Source organism: Neophocaena asiaeorientalis, unplaced genomic scaffold, assembly GCF_003031525.2.
Source record: "Neophocaena asiaeorientalis asiaeorientalis breed wild unplaced genomic scaffold, Neophocaena_asiaeorientalis_V1.1 scaffold46, whole genome shotgun sequence".
Classification (NCBI taxonomy): Eukaryota; Metazoa; Chordata; class Mammalia; order Artiodactyla; family Phocoenidae; genus Neophocaena; species Neophocaena asiaeorientalis.
Genome location: NW_020175393.1, coordinates 10,715,939 through 10,732,494, shown reverse-complemented (window position 1 = coordinate 10,732,494; position 16,556 = coordinate 10,715,939). Strand labels below are relative to the sequence as shown.

The 16,556-nt window shown below is 36.5% G+C and overlaps 1 protein-coding gene across 1 annotated transcript in view; it reads right to left on the bottom strand.

The window, feature by feature from the left end:
• Positions 1–4,258: 4,258 nt before the first annotated feature.
• The window catches only part of CDC5L (cell division cycle 5 like), a 42,840-nt gene continuing 30,542 nt past the window's right edge, over positions 4,259–16,556 (bottom strand). Inside the window, exons 15-16 of the mRNA XM_024766053.1 lie at positions 5,696–5,908; positions 4,259–4,682 (exon numbers count right to left, since the gene is read on the bottom strand). Of these exons, the coding sequence (XP_024621821.1) occupies positions 4,578–4,682; positions 5,696–5,908 (318 nt within the window). The 3' untranslated portion in view covers positions 4,259–4,577. The remainder of the gene's footprint in view (positions 4,683–5,695; positions 5,909–16,556) is intronic.

The window sequence follows — 16,556 nt, the reverse complement described above, 5'->3', positions numbered from 1 at the left end:
TGTAAAATTTACAAGAGGATGTATTTTTTTTTTGAGGATGTATATTTTCTAAATCACTAAGAAAATTCAAACCAGGAAATTACAGTCCATTTAGGAAATGAGAGAAATCAGTGAGAAAGCATAAAACATAATCACAGAAGATCAAAGTCAGTAATTAACATAAAAGCAAATGGATTAGACTCCCTATTAAAATGCAAATACCCTCCAAATGGGTTGAAATATAAAATCCAACACGACGTACTGTTTAAGAGACAACTAGAAATTATATGAAAGTTAAAAATAAGAGGAAAATTTATCAAGCAAATACAAACAAAAAAGAGGAGAAATATTCTAATATCAAAAACAGTAAAATTCAAGGCAAAAATAGCAGATAAAGAATAACTTTAGACTAATAAGTCTTCGTTATGAATTGTACCTAACAGACACAAGTATTTATATACTAAGTAACAGCATCAAAATATACAAAGCAAAAGCTAGACGGACAAGATGAAATTGAGAGAAATAACTATAATAGGAGATTCTAAGACAATACTATTACTCTATGGTAGTTTATTAAAAAAAAAAGAAAACAAAAATTGAATTAAAGTGGTTGAATAGATAGATACACATTCACCTCTATCCCACACAAATTGAGTAAACTTTCATTTAAAACACCCATAGAACATTCTTAAAAAATGCTAGGCCCCCAAACCGCAATAAATTCTTAAAAACAGAAACCACATAAGCCATATTTTCTTTCAAGGTAAAAATCCTACAAGTAGCAAAAAATGAAAAAAAAAAAAAAGGCCAACCACACAGGAATTCTTAAATACTCTTAGTTACTGAACCAAAAACTTAAGACACAAAAATAAACTACTAGAACAAGACATATTAACATAGCTCGGATGTGAACATATTTGAAATTAGAAATAACCAAAAACCTTCAATGTATTCAACTGTATACAAACAAAAAGTATCAGACTCAAAAATACAGGGAGAAGAATCTAGAGCAAACAAAGGAAATAACAAACATAAAATGAGAAAGTAATACATTTTAAAACAAAATCACAATTGATAAATCCACAGTTTTCTTTTTTTTAAGGGAAAAAAAGATACCTTTAGCAAGTCTAATCAAGGGGGAAAAAATGGTAGAACTAAGATAAATTTCTTACAACTTAGAAGTAGCAAGCTTAATAGAAAAGAGACTTTTTTATTCTCTATTAAAATTATCCAATGTTAAATTTCAACAAAATGAGAAGTTTTCTGGAAAAGTATAAACTTAGTAAATAATAAACACAAAAGGAGATATACATTTTAAAACAAAAAATTTTTAAGTTACTTAAACTTAAAAAGACATAACATACTAATAGCCACAACAGAAACTGGTAGTTATCAAAAAGTTATTTCCTAAAAGGAGTCTGAACTCAGAAGTTTTATAGGCATGGTCCTTCAATTCTTCATGGAACAAATCACTCCCATGTTATAACTGCTATATTAACTGTTATATATAACTACAGAAAAATATATACAGTTATCCTATTCACTTTATAGAGCTAGCAAAATCCGTATGTCAAAACTTGGATGACAGCCCAGAAGACCAAACTCACTCATGTAAAAAAGCAATTTTCCTAAATAAAATATTAGCAAATCAAACTCTACAGTAGCAATAGGGCAGTCACATTTTAGGAGAAATGGATTCCAAAGGACATCCCATATTTCAAAACTAATTTTCCCAGGAAAATAAATGTAAAGATAGAGGATGCATGGTTGGAGAGCGTAAGTCTACAGTCACTGTAGTGTATTTTTTTTCTTTGAGGCTACTTTTTCTTATCTCACCGTTATTTCTAATATTGATAATCTCAAAAGAGAGCTCTCACTCATAGTGGTGGTTTCTTTTGGCTCTTTATCACATTTAATTTCTGCCCCAAATTTACTGAAACTTGAAAGTGCTTTTGAACACTAGTTTGTATACCACCACTGAATGAACGCCTGTAAGAGAATACAATAAAGGTGAATGTTAAAACAGCCACCCAAATTGCTCTCAGAGGGTGTCGGTAAAGAACCCCGAGGCATTACAGGACACTGACAAAGGATGGCACATCTGTTTAGCAGTTAAAGCTGCACTGCTAAAAGGCAAAATCATGAGCAGTTTACAATTGCAGAAAGACTGCCAGGTTCAAAACGATGAAATTCTTGGTCATTTTTTAGGATATGGGTATGTGCATTACTTCAAATTTCAAAAACAAAGTGACTCTTTATTAATATTATTTGATTGGCTATTTTTAAACCTTATAACTCAAGTCTACATACGAAGCAAGTAAACTGTAAATCTTTAAAAAAAATTTTTTTTAACTAACTGACCTGATTCCAGGAGTTCAAAGATGGTTTGATGTTGGAAAATCTATTAAAGCATCATTAACAAATCAAATGAAGAAAAAAACACACACAAAAAATAAGATCATCTTAATGGATACCCAAAAACTATATCTGACAAAAAGTTCCAGAGCCATTTCTAATTCAAATTCTTTAAAATCTAAAAATAGAGGGTATTTCCTCTCTAGATAAAGAAAAGAATACCTGACTCAAAACAGCCAACCTATAGGTAAAACACTACTGACACACCCATTAAAATGAGAAATAAAACAAGAAATGTCCACTATCACCATCGTCATTATTTAACATTTCAGCCAACAAAACATGCAATAAAAATTAAATAAAACTATTAGAAGAAACATTATCATTAACCATAGATCAAAGTATTTCCTAAAAATACATGTGAAATTATTGAAAAAAGTACTAGAATTAAGTGACTAGATACCTGGAAAACGTAAATTTATAAAGACTACAGATGAGACCACAGAATTATTACTGCTCAAATTCTTCCAACCTGTCTCCATCAGGACTGGCTCTATCCTAGTTTGAGTCGCTCTTGTTGTTTGCCTGGATTACTGCATCAGGCTCCTACATGAACTGGCTTCCCTACCTTCAGCCTGGTGAGACATTAACAGTAAAGCCACAGGATAAATCTGATAATAGTGTCATTCCTTTGCTAAAATCTTCTCACAGCTTCCCATCATAGTTAGAATAAGACCCAAATTCCTTACGACAGCTTCCTATATGGCCCTATCCAACCAGGACTCATACAAATGCCATTGTTGACACTCTAATCACACTGTCTTCCTTTCTGCTCCTCAAATACACCAAAGCGGCTTTGTGCTAGTTCTTCACTCTGTCGGCACTGCTCTTCCCTGAAGCTCACAAGGATGGCTCCTTCTAAGATGCCAACTACATCTCCTCAGAGAGCTCTTTGATCATCCAACCTACAGCAGCCACCCAGGCACTATCTCTCATCACCCTATTTTAATTCCCTCCGCTAAATCTAAAGTTCACAATCTGATACTTTTCCCTGTATGTCTGGTATTCCTCCCACTAATGTCACCTACATGGGAGCAAGAACTTTGTCTTAATAACTGTTCATCTCCAAAACTTAAATAAACGCCTGGTGCGTAAGAAGAGTCGCTCTTCTTCCCTGAATTTTCATTGTCTATCATTCTCAAGAGACTGTAAACTCCACAAAACAGGAACTCTGCCTATTTTTAGTCACTGTTCTATCTCCAGGACTCAGACACTGGCTATATAATCAATAAATATCTGACGAGTGAATGAGTCCCTCCATCCCCTCCCCGTAATCCCTAGCAGTCTAAGATTAAGCAAACTTTCTGGTGAGTCCAACATATTACTGGCTTATATTGAACTGTAGCCAACTAACGATTCCATATGAATTGTTATAAAGTTAGATCTTCCCACCTCTATGCATTCCCCAAATTCTACACTTGTGTGACTGACTTGTTTAGATAAACAAGGAGCTTTAATAAAGTTTGATAGTACTGTTGAAATTAATCTTTAAAATGCCTTTGTCAAAAAAGTATTTACAAGAAAATAACAGGTCAAGAAAAATTAAATCTTTTGAGTCCTAATCCATGAACTGTGTAAGTAGCTGGGAAGAGAAGAGACCTCCCTAAAGTTATACTGAAAAAAACACTGAGGTATTAAAAAGTTAATCTATCTTGTCAAGGTATAGAGAAATGACCATCCTATGCAAAAATGGTCAAAACTAACAAAGCCACAAAAAGATTGCCTCTTAAGGATTTAAATTAAGATACTGGATCGCCATTTTGATCACCCGAGAGTTACTCATTAAATATGACACAGAGTACATACTTCCTGGTTTGTGGGCACTCTAAGTATCTAATTACTTCAAACAAAAGGCTACATTCTCAATTTTTTATATTTGTTTTTATTCGAGAGTTTACTCACAGGCAGCAGTTTAAAATCAGGCTTTTAAAATTAAAGGCCAAAACTAAAAAAAATCTGCAAATATGACACTTTTAAAAGAATGACCGTCTTAATAATTTAAACCCTAAAATGTCCTGTGGAGTTAAAGTCTTTATACATAAATGTGTAAGATTGATATCATTTAAAATAAACAACTGAAAAACCACAGATGGTGGGCAAATTTGTCAATGAAGATAAACATCAGTATCAGCCTTCCAGGGTATGAACACCAGCAATTAATTCATCTTGTGAGAGAATATGCTTCAGAATTTGGCCTTTAAAGTCTCTTTCTCCAGCAGCAAATCAGCATATCTATGCTGAAGTTCCTTTTCTCTTTCCTGTTGTCGCTGAACATCTTCTTTTAGACACTTGAAGAAACAAAACCATTAAATTATTTTTTCATATGTAAGCACACTGAAAATTAAAAATATCTTATGGTACTTTATCACCTTACAAACAGCTGAGTTAAGTCAACACTTTCAAGAGGTAAGTATTCCCCAAAGAGAAACAAAAATAGTAACTACTTCTGCTATAAAACCAGTCCTGGGGCTTCCCCAGTGGTGCAGTGGTTGAGAGTCCGCCTGCCGATGCAGGGGACACGGGTTCGTGCCCCGGTCCGGGAAGATCCCACATGCCGCGAAGCGGCTGGGCCCGTGAGCCATGGCCGCTGAGCCTGCGCGTCCGGAGCCTGTACTCCACAACGGGAGAGGCCACAGCAGTGAGAGGACTGCGTACTGCAAAAAAAAAAAAAAAAAAAAAAACTCCTCCCCAATAAAACCAGTCCTGTGGCCATTCTTTGATTTGGTCATACAACTACCATCTTGTTATAAAACCTCTGCTGCTATCTCAAATAAACAAGCTATTATTGTCCTATCAATACCCACAAATGCACTTAAATAAGCCCTGGCTGCCCTTTATCTGGGCAGGGGCTATCATGCACACTTGGCAAATAAAGTTAAACCAAATCTGGCCAAAGGAACTTGATGCTCTGGGATGACTAGCTACTGATATATTCCCAGCATCCTAAATTACAAAACAAAACGACACTGGTTTAATGTACCTCAGAGAGCTATATGAATGGGATGCAATTAAATTTCGGGGGAAAAAAATCACAAGGGTTACTTATTCCATTTCACAGTGCATCTATATACAAAACAAAAAATTGGTACAGGAAAAGCCTGTGTATCCAAAACTGGCCTGGTCTATCCACCTACACACAGGCAATTCTAGACTAGAAAGTCAAAAACTTTAGGCTCTCATTGAAAAAAAGCCAGTCAATGTCAACTGCAAAAGACAGCCTGCACAGGAAAGGAAAAGAGGAAAGCCCTGATTATTCTTTGGAGCTCCCTTTCTAAGCAATGCTGCAAGCCAATAACGTTACCTCTAGCCTCCGGGGAATAGCAGAATCTTCATGTTTCTTGAGTTCTTCAAAAGTGCGTAACTCCAAGTAAGCCTGCTCAATTTGGTCCCATAAGTCATTCAACTGTTTCATGAGCCCCATTGCACGAGACTGGTAACCCCCAAGCAAAATTTTCATCTTCTTTTCCATCTTTGCAGCTCTCTTGGCTTCTGTCGTCATGTGACCCCTGTTTATCTGGGGGTCGGGGAAGATTCACATCAGCACACATGAGAAAAGCAGGCTAAATAACAGGACTAAAAAGGCACAACTGGTCATCTACTACCTCAAAGCAAAAGTACATTAGATGCAATCTCTAACAAATTACCCATGACATTTTTCACAGAACTAGAACAAATAATCCTAAAATTTATGTGGAACCATAAAAGACCCAAAATTGCCAAAGCAACCTTGAGGAAAAAGAACAAAGCAGGAGGCATAACCCTCTCAGACTTTGGACAATACTACAAAGCTACAGTAATCAAAACAGCATGGGGGCTTCCCTGGTGGCACCATGGTTAAGAATCCACCTGCCAATGAAGGGGACATGGGTTCAAGCCCTGATCTGGGAAGATTCACACATGCCGCAGAGCAACTAAGCCTGTGCCCCACAGTTACTGAGCCTGCACTCTAGAGCCCACAAGCCACAGCTACTGAAGCCCACGTGCCTAGAGCCCGTGCTCCGCAACAAGAGAAGCCACCGCAAGGAGAAGCCCGTGCATCACAACAAAGAGTAGCCTCCACTCGTAGCAACTAGAGAAAAGCCTGCGTGCAGCAATGAAGACCCAACGCAGCCAAAAATAAATAAATAAATAAATAAATAAATAACAGCATGGTACTGGCACAAAAACACACATATGGATCAGTGGAACAGAAAAGAGCCCAGAAATAAACCCACACACTCACGGTCAATTAATCTTTGACAAAGGAGGCAAGAACATACAATGGGGAAAAGATAGTCTCTTCAGCAAGTGGTGTTGGGAAAGTTGGACAGCCGCATGTAAATGAATGAAGTTAGAACACACACTCACACCATAATAAATTCAAAATGGCTTAAAGACTTAAATATAAGACATGACATCATAAAACTCATGGAAGAGAACATAGGCAAAACATTCTCTGACATAAATTATACCAATGTTTTCTTAGGTCAGTCTCCCAAGGCAATAGAAACAAAAGCAAAAATAAACAAATGGGACCAAATCAAACTTATAAGCTTTTGCTCAGCAAAGGAAACCATAAACAAAATGAAAAGACAACCTACTTGCAAATGATGCTACTGACAAGGGCTTAATTTCCAAAAATATACAAACAGCTCATATAACTCAATAACAAAAAAACAAACAACCCAATCAAAAAATGGGCTGAAGACCTAAATAGACATTTCTCCAAAGAAGACATAGAGATGGCCAATAGGCACATGAAAAGATGCTCATCATCACTAATTATAAGAGAAATGCAAAGCAAAACTCCACCTCACACCGGTCAAAATGGCCATCATTAAAAAGTCTACAAATAACAAATGCTGAAGAGGGTGTAGAGAAAAGAGAACCCTCCTACTGTTGGTGGGAATATAAACTGGTGCAGGCACTATGGAAAACAGTATGGAGATTCTTCAAAAATCTAAAAATAGTTTCCATATGATCCAGCAATCCCACTCATGGGCATATATCCAGACAAAACTATAATTCAAAAATATGCATGCACCCCTATGTTCACAGCCGCACAATCCACAATAGCTAAGACACGCAAACGACCTCAATGTCCACGGACAGATGACTGCATAAAGAAGCTGTGATACATATATACAATGGAATACTACTCAGCCATAAAAAGAGTGAAATAATACCATCTGCAGCAACATGGATGGACCTAGAGATTATCATGTTAGGTGAAGTAAGTCAGAAAGAGAAAGACAGATACCATATGAGATCACGTACATATATATGTAATCTAAAATATGACACAAGTGAACTTACCTACGAAACAGACTCACAGACATAAATAACAGACTTGTGGTTGCCAAGGGTGGGCGGCGGGGGAGGGAGGGATGGACTGCAAGTTTGGGATTAGATAAACAACAATTCCCTACTGTATATCACAAGGAACTATATTCAGTATCCTATGATAAATCATAATGGGAAAGAAAAAAAATACATTAGAGTTTCTTATACTTCAACTACCTTAATGCAAAATTAGGCTTAAGGGCTTCCCTGGTGGTACAGTAGTTAAGAGTCTGCCTGCCAATGCAGGGGACACAGGTTCGAGCGCTGGTCAGGGAAGATCCCACATGCCGCAGAGCAACTGAGCCCGTGTGCCACAACTACTGAAGCCCGCGCACCTAGAGTTCCTCAACGAGAAGCCACCACAATGAGAAGCCCGCGCACCGCAAGGAGGAGTAGCCCCCGCTCACCGCAACTACAGAAAGCCCACGCGCAGCAACAAAGACCCAACACAGCCAAAAATAAATAAATTTTAACAAAACAAAATTAGGCTTAAGGAGGGTTTCTCCTGCACTTGAACAGTTTTTACAGGTTAGTCCCAAATAAATTATTCATAATAACATCACCCATGATTCAATCTCAAAGAAGGCTTGAATTTCACAGTATGGGGAAAACTAACCTTTACCTCCAAAAATAACGTTTGCCATCATTAATCTGCAACAACTCTCGGACTGACAGCAATGTATCTTCACCATCTGTATCTCAAAAATGCACTTCTATATATTATACATCGACCACATTTTTAATAACTGAATAATATCCAATCAATGTACCAAAGCTGTGATCAAAACATAACCCCTTCAGGGGCTTCCCTGGTGGCGCAGTGGTTGAGAGTCCACCTGCCGATGCAGGGGACACGGGTTCGTGCCCCGGTCCGGGAAGATCCCACATGCCACAGAGCGGCTGGGCCCGTGAGCCATGGCCACTGAGCCTGCGCGTCCAGAGCCTGTGCTCCGCAACGGGAGAGGCCACAACAGTGAGAGGCCCACGTACCGCAAAAACAAAAACAAAAAATAAAAATAAAATTAGGTGAAAAGAATTTAAAACGTATAAACTCAAAAGAGGACTGGAGAGGGACAATTAGCAGAAGGTTTCAACAAAACTCTAGAGCTGACGCAGAAGGGCAGAGAAAGCCCCAGCTTAGAGGGTCCAAGGAGAGACCTTTGAGAAGGGAGATGTGAGATGCAGAATCCCATTAGCATAACGCCTTCTCTAGGTGTACATTCTACGTCCCACAATGTTATCACTTCATCATGATCTGCAAATGCTTGTTTCCAACATACAACACTTAAAATTGTGAGGTCAAAGCCTTAGGGATAATTATTAAATCTGTGTTAATTTCTTTGTATTTATCTGTTCCTCCCCCACCCCCCTCCAAACTGATTCCATCAAGTGACTTCTATAAGCAATCAAAACTAAGTAGTTTCAGGATAATATATACCCAAATGATATTCTGTAATTCATAATAATGTAACTGAGAGCACCCTGTAACAAGGGAGACAGTGTGACAATATTTTTTCTGAAATACTAAATGTGGCGGTGGGGGGGGGAGATAAGCAGAAATGGTCCCATGGGAAAATACTGTCAAATACAAAATATTGATAAGAAAGCTCTTCATAGGATGTTTTTCTAAATATTTAGGAACAACATAATCACCAAAAGAAATATATAGCTTTCCAAGATAACAACTTTGAAACATGCACTTCAATGCATTACGTCTGATTTAAAAACAAACATGTCAATCTCAATGCCTTTTTTTTTTTAGAATATGTAAGAACACCAAGAAACACAGTGTTCCCCAAAATATAAAGTACACTTCTACTAGAAAAGTAGTACTTCATACCTATCCATCTCCAGCTTACTTTATTGAAGTCAAAGTCAAATAAGTCTAGGGCAGAGGCGATGGCAGGGAAGGGACACGTTGCATGTGCGCCTTAAGAACATGAGATGGATCTAAAATTAATTTACATAAAGCTCTTTTAAAACAATTCCTATCTTCAGCATTTTATAAAAGTTAATAAGCTTTTATTCCTCTGCAAAGCACTTGAAGACTAAATCCATGAATAAATAATGTCCTTTATAAAAGAGCCATTTTCCTCTCACAGATAACAAATCAAAGTGAGTTCCACAGCAATGATCTGTCTTCTAAGAGTCAGGAAATACTGGGCCAAGTCAGCAGCACAGTGGAGTGGAGAAGTGAGTCACTCTTTCTACCCAGCACGGCCACCCAGCTGTTTTGAGTTGACGTAGGTTATTTAACCTCTGCATTTCCTTTTCCCCATCAGTAAAATGGCAGTCATTGCTAAAAGTTACTATGAACCCTAAGATAATGTGCAGAAAAGCCCTTAGCCGCCCAGTAAGTGACATAAAGTAAGCAGTCAACAAATGTTAGCTCTGATTACAATTATTATAGGTACTACGAGTTTAACCATTTTGCTCTCCTCTCTAACGGACCAAGGGACTATGGATGACACTTTAAAACCCTCCTTTAAATTCCGACTTTAATTTTAAAAATGATCGAGATCCCCTTCCTGGGACTAAAGCAAGGAAAAACAGCTGTTTCTTCTTGTAAGTGAGCCGTTTGCCTCTCGAGGACCACCACACCAAGTAACTGGTACTGGAGCACATCTTTTTAAGCTAATGCTATTCAACCCCAGCTAAACTTTAGAATTAACCATACAGCTTTTAAAGTCTACCGCTGCTATAAACCCAGAGACCCTTATTTCAATGGTCTCAGACTACTGTATTTTTAAAGCCCCCAGATGATTCTAATAGGCAATAAGGATGGAGAATCCTGTTTCAGCCACTGTCATTACAGAAGCTAGGTGTCAGCTGTTCTAACTAGACCTACCAAAAAGTCCTCATTCCCAGTAAAAAGTGAACAACTAAATCCATAAGTTAGTTGCATCAAGTTCCTTACACTATAATTCAACATGTTCCAAGAATACCAACATTAGATATTCTAATCACATGTGGATTCGAATACACATTCCAAAAACCTTAACAGCACAGAATTTCAAATTAATACATACTTTTTTAAATTAGTCATACAAATTATCATTTTTATTGGTTAAGATAATTCAGTTAGCTATTGGAAATCCAATTTCCAATTTGGTATAACAGCATAATACGCTCAGAAAGTGTTTAATTAGTCATCAAGGCACATTTATCTGGGAGTTACCTCACCTCACACAGTTGAGTCATTTATTATTCCCAAAACACCAAAGATTTTAAAACTGCAAAGTTGCTAATGTCAACAATTTTATTAATGCCAACAATTTTATTTCATTTAGCTCAAGCTTTATTAACGTCTTCTGGCTCAAATATTGTGCTAAGATTCCAAGCAAATATGGAAATAGATTATACCAAAAAATTAAAGTACAGAAAAAAATCAAAGAGCTATATAAGTTAGTATAAAAATATAAAGAAGAAATGGAATACAGCTTTTAATATTCAATTTTAGCTTACTTATCTTACATCTGCCATCTGATCGTTAAAACGTAAAGGAAGATATCTGCACACAGTACTTTGTAAAATGCTCAACCTATGACTGCTCGATACATTTTAGGAGGAAAAAAAACTAACCTATAACGTCTGGCCTTTTCCTAGCCGATAAATCTCAAGCACGAAACGCACATGCATGTATGGAACAGAACTACCTTAAATCAGCCCCAACTGCCCCGCCCCACATTCATACACAGAAACAACATTAAAGTCCAACAGAGTATAAAAACTTATTGTTTAAAATATGCAGAATTGAGGAGAACCAGACTCAGGTTTAACCAGATTAATACTTCTAAGCCCTTTTAAAAACTACAATTAAGCATTAGCAACTGCCCTGCGGGACAACTTATTTTGTACAAAACAGGCTTAAGGAGCTTGCACTGCCTCTTACAGCTGATTTACCAAAAGTTCTTCCAAAAAATGATTTTCAAACCACTGCATTTATAGCTGATTTACCAAAAGTTGTCAAAATCATTTTTTTCAAATCCTTAACTGCACTTAGAGATGATATACTTTAAAGTCTTCTTAAAACATCTAACGAAGTTAGTAATGGAATTAGGATTAAATACTCTGTTCACGTATCACCAGACAAGCCCCCCAAATATGATTATAATGGAAGTTTGTGCTTAAATATGTATCAGCACAAAATTTCTAATAATCTTAAATGAAGTTCACTATAACTATTAGGATTTTAAAGCACGACAACACTTGGTATAATTAAAGCTGACTACATCCAAAATGAAAGCATAAAGTTCAAGAGGGGATGAATGAGAATATATCTAATACAAATGTGTAGGGGGACCAAGTTGACGAATTTCATGCATCATAATTCTGTTTTACAATATGATGTCTGGAATTTGTTTCAAATAGTGGGAGAGGGAGAATAACATGAAATAAGAGTGGCTGTCATAGCTGGGTGACAATACGTGAGGACTCATTACACTAGTCGACTTTGGTGTGTATTTGACAATTCCCATAATAAAAGGTTTTTTAAAATTCAAATTCAATATCTACTCTAAAGGATAACTATTTTGTTAAGACCATACACCACAAACCATGGAACATCAGTACAATGAAACATAATGGAGACATTAAAATTTATAAGTATGTCAACTACTTCAACATAACAAAATGTACATATGAAATGTTAAAATGCACAACTGTGTAAAATTCATTTATATTAAACAAAATCTGAGCCTTTAAGTATTACTCAAACCTCTCTCCTAAAATTGACCCATGTCTCATATTTCAGACATTCATCAAAATTCAGAGAACAGAAAACTTACCCAGCCCGTTATTCAAGGTGAATAACTTGATAAATATCAATTTAATCTAATTTAGCTAACACTAAGAATGATACGAACCTAAGAAAAATGGGAGAGAACTCCTATTCACTAAAACTTGCCAACTGCGAGGCACACAGTATCTCATTTAATCTTACATTGTCTCAAACTCTCATTTCCATGAGACTAAAAAACTATTACACACCAAATTTTACAGGTAAGAAAATTTGAGACCCAGAGAGGTTAAGTAACTTACTCTAGGCCACAGAGTCACTAAGAGATGAAGCTATGCAGTTGTGTCCCACTTGAAAGTCCAACACGTTAGGCTACACCACAGCTAATAAACCAGATGTCCTCCCTGCCTCAGCCCCTGAAATGCAAACATGCCTGAAGAAAGTCAAGCTGTGGGGCTAAATGGCTTAATGTCACCACACAGTTCACTGAAAAACAAATTATTCTAGAGACACATAAACAAGATCTCAATTAATGAATCTGCCCATCATTCCTTCCCTGATTTAGACATTAACCTGTACGTAGGCCACTTATAAGAATTTTGTTTGACACTGGAGAAAAGCATTTCCCCCGCTTATATTTTTTAATTCCTAATGCTTTTATTCATAACAAGCTATAAAACTATAGGAAAACAAACATCTCAGAAATTTTTATGGGCAAAAAAGGTTATTTAACAACTTTTTAAGAAGTTGAGCACAATATAACTAGAATAATTATTTACAGATTTCACCAAAGCTAATCCTTTGCAACAGACTTTAAAAGAGAGCAAGTGATTTTTTTTTGAATGATACTTACAATATTATACTATTAAATGATCCCAATTTAGTTTTAAAGGCCTTCCATCTTTCACCCACACATAGATATGTGTAGATGTTCATATATTCATCTTTTTCTATCATATTTAATCTTATACATACACACACCGCAAGATGTTTAAGGTGATTACATTTGAATGGTAGGCTTTTCTCTTTATTTTTTTTTTATTTAAAATTCTCTACAAAGTACAGTTATTATTTTTAGAAAGAAAAAAAGCCTACAAATGTTATTTTTTAAATGCATAGAAGAGAAACTGTCTAAAAAAGACTGGCCAGAGACCAATGGAAAACTGATGGTCCCCAGGAGATGAATCAGTAGAACCATAAGTGTTTCCTCGGGTCATTACAAAAGGGGGCTGTATGGGACTTATAAAAGTCTAATTGTTACTTTCAAACTCACTAAGTTTGTTAAGGTTACTAAGCTTAAGTAATTCCAAAGTAAACACATTATCCTTGGGTCTCCAATACTGTCTTCAGTTAAAGTCTGTTACACTGAGGTTCAGAAACATTAAGAGCATCCCTTACTGAAATTCTTGCTTGGGGACCCAGAATATAACCTTATACCACTAGAAAAACAGGTTTCAGGATACCTAAAATAAATATAGTTAATGGCAGCTCCACTTCCTAGTCCATCATTCCACAATATGATCCTATAGCAGTAAAGATGTGGTTCAGCCACTGAAATGTTTGCAAACAAGAGACCATGAGCGACTCTCCTTTAATCTCTATACTGTTCACTAGCATTAAGTTTTAGCAGTGAACCATCTCTGTATTGATGAGATGCAGGTCCAATTCAGTGATTATTGTCAGCATCTATCAGTTAGCAACCATCAGACTGCATCCCTGCAAAGCAAGCTAAGCAATAAGGCAAAACCTTACTAAACACATCTCCAAGGACAGTAATGTACCAATAAAGCAATGCTGAGAGCATTTTACATTTGCATAAGTTAGGAAATGAAACTCAAAAACTGCACGAAACAAATTCAACTCGACGTTGAGGCATAACAAAAGCAACACGGTTGTATCACAGGAGATCTCTGGTCCAGCTCCCAGAGTTCTTGCTAGAAACAACCAAGAAATCTGTTAATGCCTTTAAGGGTCATGGCAGAGGGCAGAACTTAAGGATGAGAGCGTTCCAGAGTACTGGGGACTTGTCTCCTGCCACCGCATCCACCCCCCACATACATACACTCACCCACAAGGGAACATAAGCGCAAACCTGCTGAGATACAACATATAATCCCTCCACCCCGAACTGCCCACCAACTTAATCCTTACCCTAAGTTTTCAACTCTTTAAAGTATTAAGGGAATTTTTTTCCTGTGTAAAAATATCTAACTTTATAATGAAAATCACTGAGAAAATGAGATCCATTGTGCAGCCAATTTTGCTGAAATATAACCATTCAGTAAAGTCAGGGGTCCCCAAAAGAGTTCTACAAATACACTGAGAAGGATTTTAAATGTGTTATCTGTGTTCTTTAAGTTACTTTATTTCCAAGAAGTCAATGTTACATAGTATTTCTTGACTAAATTGACTGTGCCAGTAAAATACAGGGAGAAGTATTACCTCTGGACCTAGTTTCCACCTCTAAGGAAAGCCTTTCCATTTTTACAGCTAACATGACAAAATCTACTTTTCAGCCAAACTTCCTCAACACAGCAGTTTAGATACTATTTCAAATACTATTAAATTTAATGGCAGGCCTAAATTCAGACTTCTCATTTCACTTTTGCACCTACTGGAAATTATTTCACTCAAAATAATTATGTCTTCAGACGATTTCCTATTTCCACTTAAAGTGGAAACAAATTAGAACACTTCAAATTCTATTTGCACTTCCCAAATACAGTAATGACTCATTTATCTGGCATCGGAAAATGAGGTTCTTCTCCATTTATCTGGAAAACGCTTAACGTGAAGTCCACAAGAGCACAGAGCTCATCTGCCTCGTTCCCTGCTATATCCCCAGGGCCTAGTACAGGGGCTGGCACAGAGTAGATGCTCAGTAACATTCACTAAATGTGTGATTAAATAAAGTACTAAAGCTTTTTACTTTTAACCACTTGATGAAAATTTTTCTACAGTTATAGCCATCCCTCTTTTTCTGTTTTTTAAAAACATAACACTGAACAGAAATTAAGCTTTTCTTATTAACTGCGGTATCACTATAAAGAGCAATCACTCTACCCCCCTACCATATACCCATAACACCCTCAAAGCTATTCAAGTAACAGGGCATTTTGCTGCCATATTTAAGTGGCCTCAACTTGCTATGTTTTTATAACTTTTCCTTTTCTGATATTAGGTGTCATTTCTGTTTGCAACTGCTGCCTTATTTTACACACAAATGTCTGGTAAGGTCCTGAAATTAATTCTACCTCCTAAGCAGAATAAAATACATGGACTTGGTTACAATTCAGAAGCCTTTCCCACTTACTTCTGACCTGCAACTACACTGATTCTATTTATTTAACAGACTCCTTGTACCACCCACAACATTCTACATAAAATCTGAGATGGTTCTACTAGTTTTAAATGAGTATCTTACGGATTTTCGGTTAAGTTCTAAGTTTCAAATATTAATCAGGAGTAATGGCTCGAAGACTAGCTCCAATATAAACCTCGGGGCGTATTTTTTTAATCCATTTAGGAGACACCAACCACGACAAAGCTGGATTTCATCTTGCTTGATATGCTGTGATAGGGTCATAATTTAGATTCACTGTTCCAGAGTTCATGGCAGCAAAACTCAAACACACTGGCAGCCATGGTGTACTGTGCTTGCACAGCAAGGCATATCTCCCTGAACCTAAGAGTGGAAGGATAATTTAAGTACAGCCTTTAGTTTATATAATACAACTGGAGTTCCTTCCCCACAACAAACTTTGAATAATGTTTATAATTTAGCAATCAACTGAAATGATGAAAGAATTACCACAATTGAAATAAAATATTTATGTATTTCAAACCAGGAGAATTGTGTCTTCAAAAACTAAAATAAGCTAAGACAAACCTAGTTCTGAATTAGGGAATGAATACAAATAAAATGGGGGATTTGTTTATTTGGGTTTTTGAGTCTCTTTTCTTCTTTTTAAAGACTTAATGAACTTTCATTTGAAATAAGCATAGTTTACTAAATTAAAGGATTTGATTACATGTTCTTTAAAAGTAACTAGTTGGGTAAACATTAAAGCAAGTTATCCAGGAGTCAAGAAAAGAAAAATTA